Source organism: Zootermopsis nevadensis, unplaced genomic scaffold, assembly GCF_977971745.1.
Source record: "Zootermopsis nevadensis isolate Lab colony 2312 unplaced genomic scaffold, Znev_1.0 Znev_ptg000024l, whole genome shotgun sequence".
Classification (NCBI taxonomy): Eukaryota; Metazoa; Arthropoda; class Insecta; order Blattodea; family Termopsidae; genus Zootermopsis; species Zootermopsis nevadensis.
In genome coordinates this window covers 17,340,900-17,353,266 of record NW_028259156.1, presented here as the reverse complement: position 1 = coordinate 17,353,266, position 12,367 = coordinate 17,340,900, and the positions used below count along the sequence as shown (strand labels likewise).

Below are 12,367 nucleotides of genomic sequence, written 5' to 3'. Positions count from 1 at the left end.
TCGTCAAAAATTTTGCGCACATGTTATGCTTCTATCATCCCGGATAAACCCCTGCAACATTGGAAACAATCAAAAGGGAAGAATACTGTAAGTAACTGAGTTTTAAGCTGCGTAACTTTTCAATTTACTGAGTTAATGTTTCGTTGCAACTGTAACTTGTCATTTTTGCTGTTTTCTTCAGGAACTTATAAACATTATTCTTCTTTATGGGCTTAGAAACCATTTCTGTAAATCATATAAAACAATGGGTAATATTCATTATCTTACAATTTAATATTTAGTGTTGTCAAAACAGATTATACCTCTTTATTCACTTTCTGCTGCGACGTAAATCTAAATTTTACTTCTTGTCTACCTCCTTTATCAATTCAGTGTTTGTCGTGGTTTTATCCCATGTTCCTCAATGTCTTGCGAAGTATACGAACGAGACCCATTCATTTAATTTTGTAGAGTGATTGCATTTCATGGATTCTTTTGTGGGACTTAAAGTAATCTACAAACAGTCGCTGCTAGTCACTTGAAAATCAAGGGAAAAAAAAGTGACACGTGGGACTCATCTATCAAGTCCTCAGTGGCGTGTGAGAATCTTGACAATGTCGACAATAAAGCATCAACTTCGCGACCAAATTATCCGTGTCTTTCCTAACGGTTCTTTACACCTGTAACATAACAACAATCAACATCGGATAATAAATATGACCTTAGAGTAAGATTTCAGCAGACTTTTCCAAATATCAACATACCTAGTCAACATTTCTTACGCTGTTTTTTTTATGTAGTCAGTACCACGGGAACGACAATTTCTACTGTCGAAAAACCAGAAATAATTAGATTGAATTTTTGAATTTGTAGTTTAAATGCGTCATGTTTGTGCTTAATTCAGTAATATATTTATTTATTTCCGTCAATACACAAACTTAGTTGTTAAAATTGGTGTTATTAAAGCTAAACTTTAAAATTTGGCGCTTATCATCGCTATTACGATGTTACAATTTTAGCGCTCATTATTTTATTTCACAACATGTTTCAATGCAACTGCATCATCTTCAGATTATTTTCGTCTTTAAAACTAATGTATATTTATTAATGCAACTATCATTGATTTGTTTGTTTTGTAGTTTTCATTTTTGTAGCTTGTTTCTTTTTGTTGTTCGTCTTGTTTTGTATTTATTAGATCAGTCGTTCTGTAGTCAGAGTTGTGATTTGTGGTGTGTTTGCGTCTGTGGTCGAGTGAAGACTATGATGATAAGCGCCAAATTTTAAAGTTTAGCTTTAATAACACCAATTTTAACAACTAAGTTTGTGTATTGACGGAAATAAATAAATATATTACTGAATTTTTGAGTCATTGTCGTCTGAAATATCTATTTAACCTAGGTGCAACTATGATCAGGGCGATGAAAATTCCGATGATGAAGGATTTCAGCACCTCTCAAATCTGGGTCAGATGTCCATCAGACATGGCGTAATATCCCAAAAGGCAGCCATCTTCATTATTTGATCTTTGCAATACTGTTCCTTTATCAAACAAAATTGTATTCCATCCAGGGTTTCCGAATAAGAATCGCTCCCATACGTGTCACAAACTCCGACCATCTTTACAGGAAGTTCCTTAATACTACTGGGTGGAGAGAAGGAATTATTAACTTCGTAGAAGACAGAGCCCTATCACACAATAATATCCACCCCCTCCCCATGTTTGCATTTCTTACCGTGAAAGTCTTGGAAGTGAAGTGAGCTGCTGAGAGAACAGTTGTATTCAACTCGTGGGTATTATGCATCACATAAACAGATTGCCACTTCCCTTCTGATTATCCTAATTAGGATCCATGGAGTGTTACATCCGCACTGAGGTCGTGACGAAAAAAATAAGATTTAGGCAGCTTTACGTGCAGTTGTCTTCCAAAGGGACAGAGAAAAGAAGTTTGTAGTCGGAGCACTGTCCGGGGTGCCAGAAACAGAAGACAAGCGCAGAATGTTAAACAACGCACACAAGCGACGTTAAAAAAAGCAGAGATTGCCTCTTGTGTGTGTATCGCTAATTATTTTGCGCAATTATGAAGATGATAGTCTTCTGGGATATTGAGCCGTGCAATCTACTAGACGCGAATATTCGAGAAGGCTAACATCTTTATACTCGCTGCAATGACAACCTAAAATCTCACACCGTAATTATGTTTGATAATTTTTTCTGTAGTATATTTGGTATAAAAGACGTTTCGGTAGTTTCCTACTGCAGTGCTCAAGTGACTGTGGTGGTCTAGTAATCAGAGAAAATTGTTAGCATTTAATATAGTAATATGAATCTTATTATTGTTTCTTTGCTTCTTAATACAGACATTTAAGCCTGTTCCGACCTCATATATTACTTTAAGAAAGTAGAAATACAATAATATTTGCCCATGTAACCAGAATCAGATTAAAATGGCATACGTAATTATATAATCATGAATCAATCATACTCACAAACACGGAAACGATTTAAAGATGACTGTATAACTTTTCATAACGTGGTGCTTATGAACTTCTGGGTAAGAACCACTTCACGGACAATGGGCACACAATTTAAATAGGCTAGCGTGTAGTTTTGGAGCATGTACAAATCAGAAGCCAGTGGAATTACTCAGTTCTCCTTGCGGCACAGTGGACTCGTAGGAAGCTTCTAAGAATAGTCGAAAATAAGCTGGCAGATTTCAATTGCCTCAAGCTGTTCTATTTTAGAATTCAAATTTTGCCTCAATCTGGTGAACGGTGTTAAGTATATCGGATTTGAATTATTTCCTTTCCTTCTAAATCCACTCTTATTTTCCCTCCAAGTTATGAAAGCAGAAAATCTTTTCAATAAGAAATAACGTACACAATTCTATGCAGTGGTTGTGACTGTCGTTTGTAGGGAGGGGGTGTGGGGATAAACTTGAGTTTCGGAACAAACTTGGGTTTGGGCGAAGGAGGAAGAAAAGAGATGAAGAAATGAGGTTGAAAAAAAAGAAAGAAAAGACGGACAACTGCATGGAACCCAACTTGCGCACAATGAACCAAAAGAACTCAAGAGCAGTAGATCTAGAACATAATGACTAGAAACGTGCGTAATAAGCGAGGGACAGGGGCCACAAACAACATGCGCGCGTATGTGACCAGGAGAGTCAACTTCTGTCCCAAGTTCTACTTATATTCAACTCTCCTCATGATTTTGAAGCTCTGAATTCCAAAAAAGCAGTATCAACATGTAATTTTAATTCAAAATGAGTCTAACTTGAGCTTCATAGCTCGAATAGGGAAATTTATTAATCGCGATGAACAACACTTTTTTCTTTAAAACGCGGTCTTGAGGCAGCTGTATCGATGTGGGTCTGGAAAAAATCTTATTATAGCTGTTACAGCTATGATTGTGCTTGGGGATATGGGGGTAAACCCCTCTCCACCCGCACATAAAGCCGAAAACACTGGTAAAAAGTAGCAATTCTCCTTTTTCGAAACTTCAATGCAATTCCAATTAAAACTTACGGGAACTTTATATGGGACGACAGAGTATGCCAGAAGTTTTCATAAGATTTGGGTCCACCCGGGACTAGAACTCCCATAGTGGTCATTTCAGAGCGACAGTCCGAGACTCCACCTCTCACATCCAGCCTGCAGCAAGCTGTGGGCTTACTGTATAACTGTCATTCTCGTTATCCTACGCGCGGTACTAGAAAAAATCCTTTCCTACACTTGTTCCGTGTCTCTCCGTCTCCAGCTGCTAGGCGATCACAACAGATATTACAGTAGTGCTTAAATTATCTATGTCTGCAGCAACCATTTAATTTTGGCCGGCGCATAATTTACACCAATGGCTATATGCGAACAGATATAGGTATAGTGATTACGCATTCAAATCCCGTCTCATGTTAACACAAAACGCGTTAAAATGCGGAAGTGTTAGTTGAGTTAATCTCATTGGACGGGTCGTAGGTTCTGGATCAAGACAAATTGTGTCCCAGGCAAATCTGAATGTCGTAAGGTTGCAGGCCTGCCAAAAAACTAGTCTATGAATTCCGATAATATGACTGAATTGTCTAAGCATACTGTACACCGAAAAATTAACAGGAATACAGGCAAAGTGGCTGACTTTTAACTCTACACAAATAAAGTAAATGGTTATTATATCCGCCCAGTTTAGTTATCTTATTTTACTTAATAATTTGTTATTTACAGAAATTAATTTGTTGTCTCTATGTTGCCATAGCAACAAGGCTGGTTTCCATGGAGTAACCATGGTAACGCGGTTGTCTTGGATCAGCGTAGGAACAAAAAGCAACAGCCAAATACGTCGATAAATGTGAAAAGAAAGTGGCGTTCAAGGTGTATAATTTCTTTAAAACAAAAAGCTAGTTTCTAATTAATAATGAATTTCAGCCTCAAAGGAAACAATGAACGAGAAGAAACGGCCGCAGGTTAAAAGTCTGTGGTCAGTCTCCGTCTGCAAGAACTCAGTTTGAGGCGAGGCCTTCTAGAGGCTGCCTCGTGCGCTTCAGATATTCTCTGTCGCATTGCATTCGGGGAAACACTTGGCCTTACCTCGGCAGGGAAGGCGTATCCGTTGATGCTGTGCTCAGAACCACCGTCGTCTCGCAGGCCGTAGTGGACGTGTATTTCCTGGAACTGGTACTTGTAGGACAGCGGGCCGCCGGTCACGTTGATGTGATGTCGCGTCGTGTTGTCCACAGTGAACATTACGCTGTGCCCCGTGTTGCTGATACTGCCGCTCACCTGCGACAACACACAGCACAGTGTCGAGGCTGATCTTAAGGGCTGTGACGCCGTAGGTAGATACCATCCTCTCAGAGGAGCATACTGTCCCCATCTCCAGGGCTGAAAATGGGGGCAGCATGGTTTTTTTCTGAAATGTTGGTGTCTGCGTCCAAGTCCTTACGACGTCACAACTAACAACAATAACATCGACATCAAAGCAAATCTATCCTATTGGTCCTTTTCAATTTTAGCACTTTGCATCCAAACCTATTGGCTGGTAGCTCCCGAAACTTCTGTGTGTGTTTCTTGTTTCCCGTGTGCAGTATAATGTGCAAATACAGTTATGACACAAATATTTTCATTTTAAGATAGTGTTAGGGTGGCAAAATCAGAGATAATATTAAAGATGGTGGATGTAGCACGCATTGTGGCCATGAGAAATGCACAGAAAATTATTTTAAGAAAATCTGCAGAAAAGATACAATTCAAAAGAAGCTAGGTGTGGAATTGGGTTTTTAAAATAAGACTGGAAATATAAAAATAGATACGAAGGTGGGGACTGAATTCTACTGATGGCAGTCCAACTGTTGGCTTTTGTGAACACTGTGATTAACCTTTAAGTTCTACAAAAGCAAAAACACTTTTTGAACGGTTGAAAAACTTAAAACATTTTAAAGAAGATATTAGGTTTGTACCATGAAATCAGAATAATTACAAGTTTCTGATGCATCCTGTAGAATGCCTACTTATTGTGACTCACCCTGTGCTTGTCTATGTGCAATAGTCGGAGGTTGGGGTCGAACAGCAGTTTGTTGGGCTCCAGGTTGACAGGGGATTGTCTCCTGCCCTTGTTGCAGAGGCTCCATTCTGGGTTGATAAGGCCCCAAAACGCCGGTCCTGAAACAAATCACGGTTAAGCCAAACACTTCTTTTAGCGAGGATTTTTGAAGCAAGTGTCCTTTACATGAACATCCCCCAACAGACATTACGGAGATAAACAGAGTCTGGAACACTCTGAAATACAGAACAAGTTCCCAGCCATATACGCGTATCCAAATTTACCTCGCAGGAGCACTCTGGATTATGGTTAGCATTGCTGTTTAATACCGGACCTCCAAGAAAACGCTGTGTGGAACGTTAAAACAGACCGAAACCGCTTCCTTCCACATCCTTTACAATTCACCATTCATACAGTCAGCCTACCATTCGACGCTACAAAAAGTAATCAGTTGAGAAAGTGTCGTTCAATAACACAATAATTCTCTGACAGCAGAACCCTGAAATTTCAACAAGACCACCACTGGACACGATCCTGAGCCAGTTCCATCCAAATCCCACCTTCATGACCTACTTCTCTTAGATGCACCTTAATGTTACCGTCCCATGTCATTCTCTGTCATTTCTAAACACATCTTCCCACCATAATTCTGTATTTATTATTATCTCCCCATCCCATCTATATGCCCAGTCCATCGTAGATTCCTCCATTTACCAATCCCTCGGCCTATGTAAAGTTATTTTTATCACAGAGCATTTTACTGTAAAGTGTTGTTGGCTTACGCTCAATAACAAAACTTGCCGACCACCCCTTGTCGGCTGTCCGCGACTTCTTATTCAATGCATTCGCAGTTAGCCTTCGTGTCTGGAGGCGGTCTCCTCCAATCGGAACCCGAAGACAAGACATGACGTGGTAACATGGGCCCTGCGTGGCATATTTCGTTTTCAGAAAATAACTTTTCAAAATCGATATTTTGACAAGTCATTCACTCTTTCGCGAACCTTCAATTTTAACAAGTATTGTTTCTTAGCTTCGCTGATCGCGTGAATATACTTTTCTCTCACGAGACTTAGAAATTAGCTGTCACTCGGTTGCATACGGCTTCATTCTTCGGTTGTCAGGTCGCTCGTTCGTTAGTCGTTCATATTTGTTGCCCCCCCCCCCCTCCCCCCCCCCCTTTGTGTCTAGTCGGGCCCTTGTAATAAGATTTTCCCGTCGTCTTTTATGTTTTTTCTTATGTTTCTGTGGCTTTTGTATTTCCTACATTTGACACTAGAAAGCTTCTCGTTGGTTATTGCGTTATCGCGTGACGACATTCTTTGTAAATTACAACCAGAAGTCACCTTGCTGCACAAACCCTATGCATTACAGTCGAGTAACCTCGCTACTGGATGTGCAGAAACTTACATCCAGACGATCAACACTGCCTTTATAATGACCTGGGGCTTAGGTCACTTAACGACACTATTAATTCGTAAATTTAGTTCAGCTGTGCACTTAAAGCGACGTTGAAACTTGAAGCCTGTCCTTTGAGGGTTGAATCCAGTACACGCGTTCACCATTTCTCTAAGCAGATATATTAAAATATTATACTCTCAATTAAACCTGTTCCCTTGAGGTCGTCGATTAAAACGGTGTATGTATTTTTCATACCTTCATTCACATTGCTTGTCTGGTACATCTGATCCACCTATAAATGGAGTGACAACTGAACAATGTTGACTGATGTGTAAAAGGTATAAAGGCCTACACTGCCATTTTCTACATTTGTCTGACACAATTTTACCTGGAAGAACATGTATATTTTGCTATAAATATTAGATACGGAGCTGTGAATAGAACTGTGATATCCGAAACGAGATATTGGTCTGTAATCAAAACATGCAGAGTGGCATTGTCAGACAAACTGACATTTACATCAATCAGTTTGTTTCAATAAAACAAACTGAGGATCATTATTATTTAAGGCATAAGAACGGCAGTTGAATTACAACTGATTAAGATACTAAATTTTAAAATGATTGTGAACAACAGAATTCATTTTAAAAAAAAAACCCTGCCTCGTTACTGTCAGTGTGAGACAACAAATTCTGTCTAGTCTGACAATTTTTTCGTGTAATGTGATCACAAGTATTATTCAATTCAATTCAATTAATTCAATTCAATTAATTTATTTACGTGTTTGCCAACAGCAAGAAGCCAATAACAGGCAAACACTGATAATATATACAATAATAGTGAAATAAAAATTAAAAATTAAAAATCTTACACAAACGGATTAACTAAACTTATAAATATACAGTATTAAATATAACTGCCAAGTACAGGCAAACCCAAAATAGAAACAATATTAACACAGAGCAAAAAATGAAGGAATATAAATAAAAACAAAATAATCCACGTAGGGAACACTAATATAATTGTAAAACTTTAAAAAATATAAAAAGACAGATAACCAAGCTAGATCATTTCCCTTGTTGAGAACGTTCGCTCAAGGGAGACAATGTTTGTGCTAAATACGTCCAAAGATTTACATACGTCATTTGCAGCGATGACGCACCTGGCTGAAGGACTATGCCTTAGTGCACTGCTCACACTAAAAGTAGAAAATTCTCTTATTTGCCTCGCCGGCACACGTAAACCATTATTATTATTCTAAAAGATCCATATTATTTTCATTGTATTAGGCATTGGACGGAGATTCATACAATTGATTTTACGTAACGCCACATTTTGCGGTGGTTAGAAACAAATAATTAACCAGTTTAAATATTGAAAATGGTTTCCGATTTATTTTTCTAGAGCCACAGACTGATATGTTCTAGCGGATTCAGTGGTACTGTGATGTCTCGAATATTCGGCGCTGAAAATACCTCTGTTCCCTAAAACTCTTCTGTAGTTGCACGTTTATTTACAAAGCAAACAAATAGCCTAAACTGTGCCCGACATGACCCTTAATTGACTGAAATTCACACACACTTTACACGCGTATGTAACATGACATGTAAGTCGAACTAAGTTTCTCGAAGTATAGATCATTTCAAATCCGTTGGTCGAATTTTGGTCAATTATATTTCGGGAAGCACAAACATTTATGGATAAAATATAAAATAATAAGTTAGATCCGTGCGTTCTAAACGTCCCACCAATCTCATTCTTCCTGATCTAATAATCTTAAAAACCTTTGAGTGTTTAAATCAACCGTCCCTCTTTTTACGGACCTGCAGGTGAAATGACTGACCCCATGGAACAGAATCCTTCTTGAGAAGCTATTAGTCGCTTAGTTATCCAAAAAACTCCAAGCCTCGTTTTGAATCCGAAAGTTATTATTATGCTCACGAGGGCCTCCTGAATCTTGTCCACATCCTGTCACTCTATTTCCTTAAGACGTATTTTAACATTATTCTTCCATCTACGCCAAAGTCTTCTAGGTGATCGCCCTCATCCCAAATTTCATTCTTGTTTATTTAATAGTCCTAATAAAATCTTGTGAATGGTATAAGTTACGAAGTTATTATACAGTTTTCCCTAATATGCATTATGTGCAGCTTATTATGAAGTCCGTAGCTTTAACGGTTTGCACCAAGTAATTTCTTGACACCCTGTAGCTAAACCTATGACAGTAATTTTTTATAAAAGGGGAATTTATTTTAGGAATCAGACCATTTCTTTGACGTGTAATTTCCGCACTGTTTCCTGATGCAAGAAACGAAGAGGAAATCATAAAATATTTACAAAAACGTAGTGACGTTATGAACGGTTCCAAGATATTCAAGTAGAGGTAGGTCAGGGTTGGGGGATATAATACGATGGCTAATCAATGACGCTCTGTTCACTGCCACTACATCGAAATGACAAAGAACAAATGATCGTTTACATTCTAGCAAAAAAAAACTGATGTACAGCCACGGAAAATTTTGATAAATTAGAGTTAAATATTACTCGACATCGTACCTCAATGAATTTTTCAAAGTCGAATAAATTTCAGCGAAAATGGAAGGTATTTTTGTAGTAGGTCAGAGGCAGGGATATCTCTGTGCTTGCTAGCACTCAAAGTTGAGTGCCCTAACTCAGAACTTGTCACTAGACACAAAGCACGAAGCGGTGCTTTGCAGAGTGGAACATGACCACAGGAGTCGATCTTGAAAGGAGCGCCTAATGTTTTAACTCAAATTTGAATCAAGCGTCGACATTTTACTAGAGCGCACAGATCTGTTACTTTGTAGTGGCCACGCCGTAAAATTAGTCGAGGCTTCTCACAGGAAGATGATGGTTCCGGAATGAATGAGCCAGTTGGCTGATAGCTGCCAGTGAAGGAGGCAGATTTTTCAGATTTAGCGAGGTTATAATAAGCAAGCAGAAAACATTAGTTCTTAATACGTCGCTTTTGCAAAGTGTATAAGTGAGTAAATTTTAAACAGAAATAATTCAGTTACATCCAAATGTCTGATGGAGCGGCGGTAAATATTCTGCGTAATAGTATAATAGTATCCTGTGTTATCGTAATATGAGAGTCATATTTTTATAAAGTTAATAGCGATTATGCTATTGCTTCTCCTCTTGCTAATTTTGTTGGAGCCTATTTTTGCACTTCTCCCCAGTGCGTTCTGATCGTCCGTCCCCTTTTGCTCAGGTCATCATAAAATAACAGAAGAAAAACAACTGCCGCGCTAGTTACGAATTTCCAGCATTCTTTCGTCAATACTACAAGAGCAAAATCAGAGATGTTTTTTTCCCCAGACTGTTCACAAAAGGTACTAAGATTTTGTACCGGAACTTATAAAATATACATCGTCTTGTACAATTTTCTTTATTCTTCTGTTATGTACTTTTTATTATACATAAATTATGGAAGTCTATCACGTTCTCTTTAAATTATAAATCTTATCCCGTGAATGAAGGCAAAAGAGGATAAACTATTCTGAAACACCCTGCTGTTAATTCCATAAGTGCAAGCGTCACAAAGCAACTAAACGTCTAGCAAGCCATCCTTAATTATAAATGACAACGACTTGATTAGTGATTAAGACAGAGAATTTAGCGGGTCACGTGACTAATTAGGCCTCAATTAAGATTCATTCGCGTAGCTGGAAGATTCATATGTAATTATAAACGGTCCACAATTTCTTACCACCGGCGTGCAGATATTCCACTTACCGGCTGCTTCCACTAGCACTCATTTTAAAACAAACATGAGGACCCTTTTCTACTTTGCATCTGAGAATCGTTTTTTATTGTGGAAGAAACGAGAAATTAAAGTTGTAAGTAATTCAGCTTAGCCAGGTAGAAGAAATCGGGAAATACAATTTTGGAGCGTTCGCTGTGTTGTTGCATCTAGATTTTAAATTCGTGGATATTTAAGTCTGATGCCCTCGTATAGTAAGTGCAACACACGACGAGGCAGGTGAGGAAGTACATCCAGTACAAAATTTGATCAAAATCAGTCCAACTGTACGCGCCAATATTCTGACCGGCCTCACACTTATGTAAGTAACATTTCGGAGAAAAGCACTTGAAAATGTAACATTCGCTCAGTTAATCAAGAAATAACTAACTTTTTATAAAATTCAATGGTTCGTTACTTTGTCCGTAAGAGCCCGCGACTTGTCCATATCCTAATCTCATAACTAATGTCAACAACCTACTCACACCCTGTCTCCTTAAGATACTGTCATCTAGCATTAAGTACGCATTTAACTTTACATTAAAACTTGCAGACAAAAGTAACACTTTCTACAATGTGATTCATAATGAGAATCCCGCTATTGGCATATAATTTCTTAGTTTCCCTCTCACGTGTTTCGATTTACGAATCACCCTATATCAGCTCGGCAAATGCCCGTATCAAACTGCAGAGTTACACTTAAGTTCTACACACTACTAGCAGTGTGTTGGAATCGACCAAAAGCGAAATTTGCCTACCGCAGCTGTTTAGAAATTTCTGCAGCCCGGAGGGAAGTCTTTTTTCCTGAAATTTCCCTCTCTACCTAGCTACAGTTCTGTTCTCCCATTATCCCACTATAGACACACACAAACAGCTTCACCCTCCCGCCTTCCCGAACCCAACCTAACTCGCGAATTACCAAACGCCCATGTCAGTGATAACCACTGCTGACTCGGACAAAATTCAAAATATTATCCAAACACGTGCTGCGTACCGGAGGCCGCTGTAGAATATATTTATAGCTCGTAGAACTCGCCTCACACATACGCACAGACACATGTGGCTAACATATCAAAACAGACACGCGTTTTAACCCCTTTATTACATTTGTACCCCCTCCCCTCACTTCTCCATTCACTACTGGTCTCTGCTAGCACAGTGGAGTCCCGTGCACATTTAAATTCTTTCAGAACTGTCCGTATAAATTAATTTGATTCTTCTTTATAACATATTTAAGAATTATTTAAATTGAACGCCTATTTTATGGGAATTTATAAGCACTCTGTAGAAGTTGAATGTTGAAACGATATTATTATTTGCTCCGTCAAAATAATATATATTTTATGAGATTTCATGTTCTTATGGCGGTTAGAATAAGGACGGCCGTCTCTCTGGGACGTTGCGCCGTGTAGCCAGGCAGAAGTTTGCCGACGTTTCAGAGGTTCTTGCTACCTCCATTAACATCTCTCTGATGATGGAGGCAGTAAGCACCCCTGAAACATCGATAAACGCCTAAGAAAATACAAAGACGAATCAATATCAATTTTATTAAAAGCGCGCAAAGAATCAGTTAGATTTTTTAAACTAGATGTTGGATTACTTTACGATGAATTATCAACTACATAGGTCATACAGCGTAAAATAACAGGAATATTATGAAGCATGAAGCTAAAAATACACATACCACAATGAGG

At 38.5% G+C, this 12,367-nt stretch overlaps 1 protein-coding gene and 1 long non-coding RNA gene across 5 annotated transcripts in view; one reads left to right on the top strand and one right to left on the bottom strand.

Moving 5' to 3' along the window:
* CARPB (Carbonic anhydrase-related protein B) overlaps window positions 1–12,367 on the bottom strand; it is a 202,846-nt gene that overhangs the window by 45,181 nt on the left and 145,298 nt on the right. For all 3 annotated transcript variants that reach the window (XM_087355561.1, XM_087355562.1, XM_087355563.1), the window contains exons 4-5: window positions 5,492–5,628; window positions 4,558–4,749 (exon numbers count right to left, since the gene is read on the bottom strand). In XM_087355561.1, the coding sequence (XP_087211687.1) occupies window positions 4,558–4,749; window positions 5,492–5,628 (329 nt within the window). The remainder of the gene's footprint in view (window positions 1–4,557; window positions 4,750–5,491; window positions 5,629–12,367) is intronic.
* LOC110832026 (uncharacterized) overlaps window positions 1–12,367 on the top strand; it is a 79,828-nt gene that overhangs the window by 63,237 nt on the left and 4,224 nt on the right. The window lies entirely within an intron of this gene.